The 13,073-nt window shown below is 52.6% G+C and overlaps 5 protein-coding genes across 5 annotated transcripts; 2 read left to right on the forward strand and 3 right to left on the reverse strand.

The window, feature by feature from the left end:
* Positions 1–1,386: 1,386 nt before the first annotated feature.
* Positions 1,387–4,663, reverse strand: BO88DRAFT_363170 (DUF726 domain protein; the record flags this gene model as incomplete). The annotated part of the gene is made up of 2 exons (XM_025703940.1): positions 1,387–3,898; positions 4,226–4,663. 2 exons carry the CDS (start codon positions 4,661–4,663, stop codon positions 1,697–1,699), a joined length of 2,640 nt encoding a protein of 879 aa, XP_025564049.1. The 3' UTR covers positions 1,387–1,696.
* A 221-nt stretch (positions 4,664–4,884) lies between these two features.
* Positions 4,885–6,624, forward strand: sec17 (alpha-soluble NSF attachment protein SEC17). Its single transcript, XM_025706471.1, has 5 exons — positions 4,885–5,048; positions 5,128–5,251; positions 5,316–5,622; positions 5,680–5,854; positions 5,907–6,624. The coding sequence occupies exons 1-5, from the start codon at positions 5,016–5,018 to the stop codon at positions 6,144–6,146; spliced, it is 879 nt and encodes a 292-aa protein (XP_025564050.1). The 5' UTR covers positions 4,885–5,015; the 3' UTR covers positions 6,147–6,624.
* BO88DRAFT_403884 (small subunit rRNA maturation protein TSR1) lies at positions 6,621–9,615 on the reverse strand. Its single transcript, XM_025706472.1, has 3 exons — positions 9,340–9,615; positions 8,800–9,269; positions 6,621–8,737 (listed from the first exon to the last, which is right to left on the reverse strand). Exons 1-3 carry the CDS (start codon positions 9,449–9,451, stop codon positions 6,908–6,910), a joined length of 2,412 nt encoding a protein of 803 aa, XP_025564051.1. The 5' UTR covers positions 9,452–9,615; the 3' UTR covers positions 6,621–6,907.
* A 74-nt stretch (positions 9,616–9,689) lies between these two features.
* Positions 9,690–11,706, forward strand: BO88DRAFT_259063 (WDR46/Utp7 family protein). The gene is made up of 2 exons (XM_025702272.1): positions 9,690–10,471; positions 10,536–11,706. The coding sequence occupies exons 1-2, from the start codon at positions 9,839–9,841 to the stop codon at positions 11,508–11,510; spliced, it is 1,608 nt and encodes a 535-aa protein (XP_025564052.1). The 5' UTR covers positions 9,690–9,838; the 3' UTR covers positions 11,511–11,706.
* On the reverse strand, positions 11,606–12,959 carry BO88DRAFT_403886 (urease accessory protein UreG). The gene is made up of 3 exons (XM_025706473.1): positions 12,694–12,959; positions 12,544–12,642; positions 11,606–12,450 (listed from the first exon to the last, which is right to left on the reverse strand). The coding sequence occupies exons 1-3, from the start codon at positions 12,864–12,866 to the stop codon at positions 11,907–11,909; spliced, it is 816 nt and encodes a 271-aa protein (XP_025564053.1). The 5' UTR covers positions 12,867–12,959; the 3' UTR covers positions 11,606–11,906.
* Between the last annotated feature and the right edge of the window lie 114 nt (positions 12,960–13,073).

Genomic DNA, 13,073 nt, shown 5'->3' on the forward strand with positions numbered 1-13,073 from the left:
GAATTTGAAGCGAGTCATGACCCGAGTATACCAAGAACAATGTACCAAACTACAACTTTACACACCCATGTAGAAGAATCGAATAACTAAATTTCCGATACCACTGATTCCTGCATGACTTTCTCAATCCAGGCCACTTCAATCGATAGTGCCGCTGTGTATTCTATTAATCCAGCTACAAAGCACAGGAAGAACAACATACTTAGTCTAATAGCACGCCACAAGCCAATACCATTCAATGGAAACTAATCCATCAACATAATAATAAACTCATAATAATCATTACACAAGAGATACAAAGTACCCTTCTCCTTAAAATAGGCACCAACGGTTCTGCATATTATAAACGTCAGTCCTAAAACATTACTATTCCACCCCCTCATCAAAGTGAGACAACCAAGTTCCTCCGACCAACTCCACTAAGACCACAGTACTTACCCGCTTTGTCTCTCCCCGCCATGAATGGATACTACTACATATAAAAAACATGACAACTCACTAGATACTAATGAACTAGTACTTTTGACACTTGACAAGTTGACAGGTGTTGGTGTCTTGGATGACTCCACCCTTTCTAGTAACTACTTATATTAATTGTCTTGCGCCGTTGAAATTTGGGCGTGGAGGTCTTGCTCATTGGATGATGGATAAAAGTCGGATTTACTAATATCATACTAGTAAGTACTTAGTAAGGAAAATATTACTACTAGGGCAGTGATGATATTTTGGGACCTTGAACTGCAGGGTAGTAGATACATACTATTGTTCCACATCTACTGAGAGAAGAAATATTAAGTTGTTACCCCTTATACTACTTTACATAATGGATAGGTGCTAGGTAGTCTAGTACTAGTAGTAGTTGGCAGACAGCATTCGATAATAGTACCACAATCAATTCTCCCAGAGTCTGCTTCAAGCTATCAAGCTAGTATTTATTAAGCTATTACAGGATTCATTGTTGATCAATATAGAAGCAATGAGATAAAAAGCAACTAATAGCTTATTTCTAGTTTACTAGCAAATTGATAGTATACCGGTTAGTTGCCTTACTGGAAATCTAGGTGTCATTCATATATGGTGGCTGCAATTATTGCAAGCGTTGGAAGGATTCACCCTAATCATACACATTGTTGTTTATTTAAATTGATCTGCGAAGATGACATAGATTCAGTGAGCGCCATATACTTGACGAAGGGCTCAATAATTGCGCTTATCCTCTATTATCACCATAGCTCCCCGTTCTGATTATCTCTTCTGTACCACTATAAAAGCAATAGGGGGGAATATACTCAGGGGTTGTGAAAGAGTGTGGCAGATTACCCGAAAGAATAGTATACTCAGGGAAACCGTTGATGGCTTCAACTACATTCACTAGTCGACGTTGAGATCGTCGCTAATATTTATGCTACGAAAGTCTCTGTTCGCACTTTGCAGCGATCTGATCGCTGCGCTTATGCATGACTTGCAGCCAGGCTAGAAGTAAGCATATGGCTATTGATCCCGCGTGTCGCAACGGTCGGCGAGCGTGGTTTCGCCGTTATCTCGATCGCGATCATCAAGACAACTAAAGACAATGGTCATGCGAAGGTATACCTGAGTTCTGCAGAAGAACTATTCGATGTTGTCAACAAGGTGTATGGTGAGCGATACATTGCAAGAAAATGCCACTAATATTGATTCCTCAAGGTATAAACATCTAGCTCTGCTCTGATGGAAGTGGGCGTCTCTTGATCTTGAATTCAGGTCGGGCTGTTTGACCTTCGCTTCCTTCGGATACCTCCATACGCGAAAGTCGATCCCTCGTCTCCTGTTCAACCTCAGCATGCATTGCTTCCTCTTCGGTTCCATCACCGTTGTCCAACACTCGCTGTGCCGACTCGTCGCCCTTTACCCCTGCGCGACGCTCGTTTTGGATCCGTTCCTGCTCCTGCTTCTTGTCCTTCACTGCCAATGCGGCTTCCTCTCGAGCCACCTCCTGGGCATCTACACTCTGCAGGCCAACAAGACCCAAAATGCGCCCGATGAGAAACTGATAGCGCAAGTGGCCGCTGACGGTCTCGCTGACGTCTAGATTCTCAACGCCAGGCACGTCCTGAACAGGCTGGAGACCTGCTACGCCGAGTTGCAGACTGCTGGTTCGGTAGAGAAGAGCGAGAACAGCGTCGTTCTCCGAGTACACGTTGATCAGCCGACCGCTAACAACGCTCCGGAGACGACGCCAGTGCGGTGCATTGGACGGAGTAGGTGACCCCATTAGGATTGCTGATTCCACCAGGTCGTAAGCGCCCCGCTTCGCCAGACTTTGCAGGCAGGAGAAGATGACACGAGAGCCCATCGAGTAGCCTATCAGTGTGACAGCCCGCTCACCCTGAACCTTGCTGATCAGCGCATCCGCAAGGACCTCGCCCGCTTTGTCTGCTCGGGCTTTGGCAATGCTGAACGGGTTGTCAGCCACACGGGCAACCTTGAGAAGACCAAGAGGTAGCATCACGGCACTCATGATCTGCGCGAAGATGGTCCGGGAAAGCACCTGTCCACCCGCCGCCCAGGCAGCACTTGTGACCAATAAATTCATAGCATTTCCGAGCTTCATCAAAGGCTCTGTTTCCCAGCGCAGGCCGAAGACCTCGGAATCGGCTCCAATGACTCGCCAGGGAACAACAAAGTTGTCCTCTTCAGTAACCCAGCCGGTGATGCCAATCGTGACTCGGAGCATGTGATCATTCTGAGCTGCTTCCCTTTCGTCTTCAGACCTTTGTCGAGAGCCCCTAATAGGCAGAAAAGCAAAATCGTCCACCTCACGGGCATACTTGTCAACCATGCGTCCCGTCATCCGACCTCCGTAGGCACCGAAAAGACCACCCACGATTACTCCGCTACCTGCAAGGGCACCCAGATACCCGGCAGCAGCCGTAGCACCCAGGCCTAGGCCTCCCAAGACTGTGCCAAGGCCAGCTGCAACCAACGGCGCGGCAAGTCCGCCAGTGATGCCGATCAGTGCAGCTCCCGCGACAGAAGCTATGCCGACCTTCCATTTCCTGGAGGAGTCGCGTTTCTTTTCTTGGCCTTCTTCCGCATTCGCGAGCTGAAGAGCAGTGTCAAGCAATCCACGTGCGACCTTGCTCTCATCACCATTTAGAATAGTGACATCGAGATGCAGACTTGATGCTACATACAACATTAGAACTCGCGAGCGAGCATTGTAGTGCTCGAGACTAAGCATTAGAAGCAGTAGCGAATGGAGGATCAGTAGTCGTTTAGCCTTGGGTAGCTGCGTAAGAGGAGTCTCAACAGGTCGGTAGACTTCGCAGAGCTTCTCCAAAGAACCTTGGTCCTCATCGATTTCCGGTTCATGCAGTTTTTGAGGCGAGTCTGATTCATTGGTGTCTTCTTCGGATTCCTCATCTCGGTTCACAACTTCACCAATCCTCAGTAGGACCGAGTCTCTCCAATCATCAAAGCTGGCCAGGGACTTGGCTTCTGATTTGAGATCTTGCGCGGTGGGCTTGTATTCAGATTGAGTAGTCACAGCTGTGGTTTCCTCACTCTGCCCATCCGACTGAACGGACAGGGGATCGGTGTCCTTGTCCTGTTCATGTGCTGCTTGGTCACGTGAGGGGTCCTTCTCCTTTGGAACTGGACCGTGGAAGTTATGAACGATCGCATCTCGCATGTGTTGGGTGATTTCCGCGACAAGAACAGTCAAGTCGGCTCGCTGAGGGCGATCCAAGATAGTGGTCAAGTCTTGGTCGCGGTCGCTCTTCGGCGGAGCGGGCGAGGGCGAGGGCCCGGATCCGAACTTGCTAGCATGCTTTTCCTTAAATGACTTCCACATATGTGCAGACGGCCACAAAGTCACGTTCCAGAATGGATTATTTTGGCTGGCCTTCCGTCTCCGCTACAGATGGTTCGTGGAGGAGCTTCACAGGTTGCACAGAGAATAAGGAGGTTGTCGGTTTCAGCATTGGCAATGAGATCATGGCTGACTCAGCGCCCAGACCATCAGCGTGCAACAGTGAAATGGGCTCGATATTGTGGTTACCTGTCAGACAGGCTGGACCCAACTTCAGGACAGCTTAGCTCACGCTGACTTTCCCGTATCGACAATGAAGAACTTCCCCTTGGTCTTAGACGCGTAGGCAAGCGCGTTTCCATCCCAGGTATCTCCATCGGGCCGCTCGTTCCTCGGACTCTCCACTCGCTGGATTCTCTTGTTTCGACCAACCACTCTCTCCTTGGACAAGGCCTCTTTTAGCTTTTCCAGTCCAATTGTATTTTCTTGCACCGCTTCTGGACTCTCATCCCGGATGCTCTGCAGAGGCTCCACGCCAGTGGCATCGATGCGCTGGACCTGCTTCACAAAGTGAATCTGGGATTCGAGCGTTTCAAGCATCTTCTTCTCTTCTTCCTCGTTCGCGGGTTGTGGGAGAGCCGAGAGACGGAGCAGATGGCGGAGTTGCGCTGGGGTCACTGATGGAGCAGATGGTTTGGCGGATTCTTCTGGTAGCAACGAGCGAACAGACCACGTAGGCTTCGCAAGCATGGCGTCAATGTCTGCGTCGCCTGGTTGGGAGGTAGAGTACATGCGCCTGGCGGTGCTGCACCGTAAAGGTTGACGACCGATCAACGCAGACAGTCGGGGGAGAGTTGCACGGAGGAACATGGTTGAGGAAATTCTAGCAGATGTAGGAATATATACTTAATAGATAAACAATAAAAGGAACGAGCAATTGAAGGAACTGCTTCCGTTTGCGACAGTCGAGATGCTATAGAAATACTAACAGAGAAGCAAGAAAAGAAGCACGTCCAATGGACCGGGCGGAAAGTGGCCACCGCCTACGTTGACGGAGCGGCGGGGAGCTCGCCATTCCGCGAGGCTGCCCAGTAAACTAGATCCATCCTCCCATCGTTTCTCCTCAACTTCCAGACTTTCATCCCCACTTCTCTTTGCCTGCAATCTGACCTCTAGCATCACTCTCCTCTTCACATTCTCGGGCCGACAACCTCTTCACAAAATGGCCCAAGATCCCCGAGTTTTGCTCCAACGAGTAATCCCCCCCGAACCCCGCTGTCCATTATCGCTATGCTTGGAATACGACGATCGCTAACTCCCATGACGTACATTAGGCCGACAAAGCGCTCAGCAGCGCATCTGGTGGCTTCAGCTTCTTCGGTGGAAGGACAGAGAAGTACGAGAATGCAGCTGATCTCTACACACAAGCTGCGAACGCCTTCCGAGTGCAGAAGCAGAGTAAGCCTGTGATTCTCTCCCCTGTCTCAGATCAACGAGCGCTAACCCATCGCCAAACGATCAGACAAGGAGGCCGGTCTTGCCTTCGAAAAGGCTGCCTCTATCCAGACCCAGAACCTCAACGAGCCCGATGATGCAGCAAACACCCTGACCGAAGCGTTCAAGGTCTACCGCAAATCCGACCCCGAGGACGCCGCTCGCGTGCTCTCCAGTGCTATCCAACACTACGTGCTAAAGGGTAACCTCCGGCGCGCGGCCACGCAACAGCAACATCTGGCCGAGGTGTACGAGGTGGAGCTTGGAGATACGAAGAAGGCGCTGGAAGCCTACGAGAAAGCGGCGGAGTGGTTCGACGGTGACAATGCTGAAGCGTACGTCCATCCTCGGCCTTCTCATATACAAATCTAACTTGATGTGTTGTTCTCCAGTCTTGCGAACAAGCACTACCTGAAGGCAGCAGATCTGGCCGCTCTCGAAGGCGACTACTACAAGGCTATCGAGCACTACGAGCGGATCGGCCGCTCATCGATCAACAACAACCTGATGAAGTGGTCCGTCAAGGACTACTTCCTGAAGGCCGGCATCTGCCACTTGGCGACCAATGTACGGCTGTCCCTCTCATTTAAACCTTTCAGACAAGACTAACCACACACAGGACCTGGTTGCCGCCAACAGAGCCCTCGAGAACTACCGCGACATCGACACCACCTTCGCCTCGACAAGAGAGCACCAGCTCCTCGTTGACCTGGTCCAGACCATCGAAGCCGGCGACCAGGAAGCATTCGCCGACAAGCTATTCCAATTCGACCAGCTCAGCAAGTTGGACAAGTGGAAGACGACTCTTCTGTTGCGGATCAAGAACAGTATCGAGGAGCAGGGCGAGGATTTCTCTTAGACTTATTCTATTCTATTCTCTTCTATTCCCAGCAACAATATCATTGTTTTCTCTGTTTTGCTTCCGATCTGTTCATCCATTCGCTCGTTCTTGTTCTTGGTGGATTAGTTAATTGGGCAGACTATATAACTGTGTCCCCTACCCTTACCCCGTTGGCTGGTCCCATAGGTAGATGGATGCTGTGCCGTCGTATAATTGCTTGCGGTTTGTTTTCCTTTCGTGCAAAGATATATTGTGTCATTGGCTTGTCTGTCTTTCTTGTCCTGTCCTGTTCTATCATAACTATAGCTATTGGCATAGGTTGCACGTGCCGATGGATGCGTGGCATGCCTTACTGACAGATACTATCGATGTTCGTGAATCGAGAACAAAAGTGTCGCCTGATTACGTTTACTGGTATTGTAGCTAGGCTACTGATAATGTACTGTATCACATGCTTAGTTTAGGGAGTAAATTGAATAGACGAGACAAGTTGCACCACTCAAGTCAAATCTAACCAGGTACTAAATTCAAGCCGACTGTATCCATCTATCTATTTATCGAACCACTCGTCAACAAATGATAATCATAATCAATAACAGTTCATCAATTCATGCCGAAGCGAACTTTTGTGGTATCATGAGTAAGTATGGGAAGTATGTAATGTATGTAAGTAAAATATCTCTATATCGTTCCTGCATGCCATGCCGTGCCATATCCAAAACGGCTTCCCAAAGCAAGCGCGAACAAACAACGGCACAATACGAGCTCCAATATCATCTTCAATAGACCACATCCTCCAGAGCGCGAGCCTTGCGAGGGAAAACCCGCTTGTACAGACTGATACCGATGGAGTCCTGGGGGTTGATCTTGGCGTCGAAGGTAGCCTTGAAGTAACCGTGCGTACCGAGGGATTCCTTGATGTAACCGCTGCGGCCGCGTCTGGTCCAGAGCTGGAGAGCCTTGAACCACTGGATGTCCTCGGGGTTGAAGAACATGTAGCGGACGGTGACGACACGCTTGTGGATCTTGTAAGGGTGGCCGGTGAGGATGGCGCGCTTGGCGACAACGCGGGACTGGTCGGGGGCCACGATGGTGCCGTTTCCGATGAGTTCGAGGTTGTCGAAGTTGTTGAGGGAGTCGTCGTCGGCGGAGTCCATAACTTCGGGGTCCTGGTTGGTCTTGTTCTTGAAGACAAGGACGGGCACGGCGCCCCAGGTCAAAGGACCGATCCAGGAGGCGACGGCGCTGCGGCCTGGGTGGAGGAAGCGGTCGAACTTGTGCACGTTGTTGGGGGTGTTGTCGCCGGCGGAGAAGATGGGGTTGACGACCAGACGGCGAGGACCGCATTGGACGACGAGCTGCTCCTTCGACTTCAGGGGCTCCTCGACGCTGGAGTTCAGGTGCATGTTGATGTTGACAACAGTGTGCTTGTGCTCGTGACGGAGCAGAGAGAAGAGGGATGTGGGCTGGGGCCGGCTGCGGAGGGTTGCTGGCACTGCCTTGAGGTGCACATCGACACGCACACCAGGGTTGACACCTCCGACGAGAGCCTCGCGGAGGAACTTGTTCCTGGAACCCTTGTAGTCCGCGAACTGGAGCAGGCGGCGCCAGTCCTCCGGCTCGTGGGGACGGTCTTCTGATGTCTCCCAGGGGCTGGTCTTGAAGCTCTTGAGACCTCTGAAGCGGGCCAGACGCTCCCGAGCGAGAACGTTAGGGTGAAGCTCGATTTCGTCAGGGAACTCCAAATCTTCGTTAGCCTCCTTTCTGCGGCTCGCACGGAAATCCTCCAGGTCTTTGGCCTCGTCTTCTGGTGACGGGTCGACGAACATCTCTGACTGGGGATACTCCGATGGGCCAGCCTCCGTCATGGCATCCCTGTTATCGGGGAAGACACCGTCTTCGGGCGCTCCCGCGGTGTCCATCTCCATCTCTTCAACTTCATCCTCTTCCTCAAGGTCAGAGCCAGAGTCCGACACGTCATCCAAGAACCAAGCGGACTGGTACTCCGAGGTACCCTTGGGTAGCCTCTTGGGCTTCGGGGGGATGTGAGAATCGTCATCGGAGAAGTAGTGGTGGTCGTCGAGGAGCACACCCTTGCGCTCTTCCTCAACAGGGAATTCGTCATCTTCCATCTCAATCTCCTCTGGTGCCACAGTGGCCAAATCATCGCAGTCCGCAGAAGGTCCATCCAACAGCTGGGGAGCTTCAGTCTCATCGACATTCATAGCATCGTCACGCTTCCCGCGGGAAGTCGCAAGTGGTGCTGCGGTGATGGCACCAATCTGGAAGTCACCCCATCCAGGAATATGAACCAGACGGTCCGCCTTCAGGCCCTTGCCGCGGACAACACCGGTTACCACAACATCATCGACCTCCTCCGCGTTGGTTTCAGGCCACTGAACGTTTTCGACGAACATCCAGCTGCGCTCGTCACGCCAGCGGATACCCTTGGGTGTAGCTGTGCAGAGGGAACGGATGGCGTTGGAACACTCCTGGCGAGAGTCCACCGAGAGGACCTTTTCGACAGAGGGGAAAAAGTGGTTGGCGAAAGACTTAAGAGAAGCCGCCACCTGCGGGCGCTTCTTGGCCGGGTTGATCTGATCCAAACCCTACACGAAACACAGTCAGTGAGAAGAGTAACCATTGCCATATGCGAGGAACCCGAACTTACCTGAACCATGGCAATGACGTTCGAGATACCCTGACCCTCAATGGACCGCAGCAACAGCTCTCCTTGTTCCTCCACTTCGACTTGGGCGGAGAGCGCCAGGACCACGAAATCGGCCATCCGGCACACATCCATAGCGTTCATCAAGTCATATTTCGCCGGAATATACTGCAAGCTCTGGCGGAAGCGATCGACACGGACCCTAGTGGCGGAGTCTGGGGAAATCTCCGCGGAAACATCGACACTCTCGTTCAGGGCGCGGATGATGGCAGCCACATCGATGTCAACGGAAAGCGGCACAACGGCCACATGACGCGGGGCACCGTTCTGACCGGTGAAAATGCTGACGGACTGTGCCTTCTCCTGATGCTTCAATTGCTGCTTCTGACGAGCCTGGTTCCGGCGATCGAGTTTGGATTTGAGCTGCTGGTGAGGGGTCTTGCGGGTGCCCCGCTCTTGTCCTTCGACCTTGCCTGGATGTATGTCAGTCTATGATGCTATTTCAAGAAAACAGACACAGGAAGAGTTCTCAGGCGCACGTACCCTTGGCCTTGTCCTTCAGCGCACTCTTGGAGGCATGGCGAGACTTGTATGGTTTATTGGAGGATTTGGTTGTGGAGCGGTGGTGATGCTGCACCGTCTGGGTGGGCGCCATGTTGGCACCACTGGACCCTTTGAATCGGTACGGAAGAGAGGCCAGCGTGAAAGATTAGAAGAGCGAGAATAAAGCGATACACCTAAATACCAGAGATCACAAACAATAAAGAGAGTGGCCTCTAGAGGGATCTGGACCTGATACTCCGGCGGCGGTTGGAGAGGAAAAAATTAGGCGGTGGAGGAACAAGCGAGGAAAGCAAAGCCGCTCGGCACGGATTTTCATCTTTTGACCCGCAGAAAAAGCTGCCGATGAGCCTCCGTCTACTGCTCTGACTTTTATTGACTGTACGACATTTGCAGTATTCGCCGACTCAAACGAGTTCTCTTATTGGACTTCTTCCTAATCCCTCATATCTTACTACCTCCTTATTGAGACACCACCCCCATGGCGGGACCAACAACGACGGCCGTTGCGCCGGCCGACAACAAGCGCAAAGAAAGCAAAAGAGTGATGGAAGCGCAAAAGACCTACGGCCGGGGTAAATCCATCCACACCCACAGCGTTCGCGACAAGAAACTGCGCAGCAACCTCAAAGCCGTGGAAGACAAGTACAAGGAGGCAGCCCTGAAGGCCAAGGATGCGGAGATTTTGCTCGAGCACGATGCCGGATTCCTCGAGCCCGAGGCAGAGCTGGAAAGGACGTACAAAGTTCGACAGGATGAGATTCGCGAAAGTGTCGGCATCGAAACGGCCAAGAAGGGATTCGAGCTCAAGTTGACCGATATGGGACCCTACCGGATGGATTACACAAGGAATGGTCGCGAATTGCTGTTGGCCGGGCGCAAAGGGCATGTGGCGACGATGGACTGGCGGAATGGAAAGCTGGGATGCGAGTTGCAGTTGAACGAGACTGTGCGCGATGCTCGGTGGCTGCACAACAATCAGTTCTTCGCCGTGGCGCAGAAAAGATCTGTCTATATCTACGACCATGCCGGTGTGGAACTGCACTGTCTGAACAAGCATCTCGAGCCTCTTTTCCTTGAATTCCTGCCCTACCACTTCCTTCTTGCGAGCGCCGTGAGTTCACCTGCTTCCCAATATATAACCACAGACAGAACTCATACTGATCATATCTTCATAGCAAATGAGCGGCTACCTCAAATACACCGACACCTCAACCGGTCAAATGGTCGCCGAGCTGCCCACCCGCCTCGGTGCTCCCACCTCCCTCGCCCAGAACCCATGGAACGCCATCCTACACGTCGGCCACCAGAACGGCACAGTGACTCTCTGGTCTCCCAACTCACAAACCGCGCTCGTGAAGGCCCTTGTCCACCGCGGCCCCGTCCGCTCGATGGCTATTGACCGCCAAGGCCGGTACATGGTATCGACCGGCCAAGACCAAAAGATGAACGTCTGGGACATCCGCATGTTCCGCGAAGTACACAGCTACTCGTGCTACCAACCGGGCGCCTCCGTCTCCATCAGCGACCGGAATCTCACAGCTGTGGGTTGGGGCACGCAAGTCAGCGTATGGCGGGGTCTCTTCGACGCCGCGGCCGCCGACCAAGGTAAGGTACAGAGCCCGTATATGGCCTGGGGCGGCGACGGCCAACGTATCGAGAACATGCGCTGGTGCCCCTTCGAAGATGTTCTCGGTGTGGGCCACGACCAAGGCTTCGCCAGCATCATCGTCCCCGGCGCCGGTGAACCCAACTTCGACGCCCTGGAGGCCAACCCGTACGAGAACACCAAGCAGCGCCAGGAAGCCGAGGTGCGCGGTCTGCTGAACAAGCTGCAACCGGAGATGATTTCACTGGATCCCAACTTCGTCGGAAAGCTCAACACGATCAGCGACAAGAAGAACCGCGAGGAACGCGATCTCGATCGCAGACCCGAGGACCCCATGGAGAAGCTCAAGAACCGTGGTCGGGGTCGCAACAGTGCGCTGCGCAAGTACTTGCGCAAGAAGGGTCGGCGCAATGTCATCGACGACAAGCGCGTCAAGGCCGAGATGTTGCGCAAGGAGCATGCTGCCCGGCACAAGGAAAAGTTGCGCTCCGAGAGGGAGAATTTGGGTCCCGCGCTGGCGAGATTCGCCAAGAAGGAGATTTAATCTTCTTCCTCTTCTGTCGAGGACGAGTGCACTTGTGTTTAGTATTCTTCTTGTCGTTCTGCTGCTACTGCTGGAGGACGACTTTCAGATACCCTGCTTTAACTATCTAACCATCGCGCGAGAGGATTTCTCTGTTTCCTTTCTCTCTTCCCCCAATCTTTATTATCGTCTGTGTGTCACGATCCTTCTTTCGAGCAACTGGTGTGCGTCTGTTTGTCTGCATTATAAGGGCGTTTGTTGGGGTGAGATACAAAAACCGGACATGTTGGGAATGTATGTATATCAAATCAAAAGTTTCACGATAGACCGCCAACCTTCTTCACCAATGAATAAGAAACAATCGAACACGAACCAAATAAATGAAATTTTCTTTTCATATAAACTCACTTAAATGAATCACGCATCATCCACACTCCCAGACCCCCTCTTCGCACCAGCCTTCCACCTCGCCAAACTATGTTCATACGCACCACTCGCCTTCCAAGCACTCAAAATCAGATTAACAATATCCTGGACTCTCGTCCCACTCTTAACCACAGCAAACACCGTCGGCCCACCCTCTCTCATCTTAGCCGCATCCCTCTCCATAACCGCCAAATCCGCACCGACGGCCTCAGCCAGATCGATCTTGTTCACAACCAGCAGATCTGAGCCCGTGATACCGGGTCCACCCTTGCGGGGCACCTTATCACCACCAGCGACATCAATCACGTAGATAATGAAGTCAGCCAGCTCGCGACTGTAGTTAGCGGCGAGGTTGTCGCCGCCGGATTCGATGAGGAGGAGGTCGGTCTGGAATTGTCTGTGCAGGGATTGCAGGGCTAGGAGGTTGGCGCTGATGTCTTCGCGGACGGCGGCGTGAGGGCAGCCGCCGGTTTCGATGGCGCGGATGCGGGACGGGGAGAGGGCTTTGTGGCGGGTGAGGAATTCGGCGTCTTCTCTGTTCATGGTGGAAAAGGGGATTGGGTTAGTTGTTGATTACTGTGGGTATTTGAGGGGGGAATTTGGTGGGGAGAAAGAAGCGGTTGTATACCTGGTGAAGATGTCGTTGGTGACGGCGGCGATGTTGTACTCGTCGCGGAGGGCCTGGCAGAGGGCCAGCATGAGGGCGGTTTTGCCCGATCCGACGGGTCTACATGGATGAGTTAGATGGAATCTGAAGATGAGTGTGAGGGTAACTTACCCTCCAATGCCAATGGTAAAGGCACGGTCCTTCCAGTCACGCTCCTCCGAGAGAGGCATCTCGCGGTTTATGTATGAACCGGGGCCGTCGAGGATCTCGTGGGAGTGGCCGTGACCACCGAAGTCATCGTGGGAGTGGCTGACGTCGTTGTCGTGAGAGTGGGAGTGAGACATGGTGAGATATTTTGAGGGATGGTAAATGAAGTATGAACAGAAAGAAGAGAAAGTGGAGGGAGGAAAGAGAAGGAAAGAAAGTAGTAGTAGTGGATGGAGGGGTCACTCACATTGGGAGGGGAGCCCCAGGCCGGAGACTGCCGATGCCGATGCCAGGCGCAGTATTTAGTGGAGAGTCCCCGCCAAACTAGTAGTCGGATGTTCGGT

Source organism: Aspergillus vadensis (assembly GCF_003184925.1).
Source record: "Aspergillus vadensis CBS 113365 unplaced genomic scaffold BO88scaffold_8, whole genome shotgun sequence".
Classification (NCBI taxonomy): Eukaryota; Fungi; Ascomycota; class Eurotiomycetes; order Eurotiales; family Aspergillaceae; genus Aspergillus; species Aspergillus vadensis.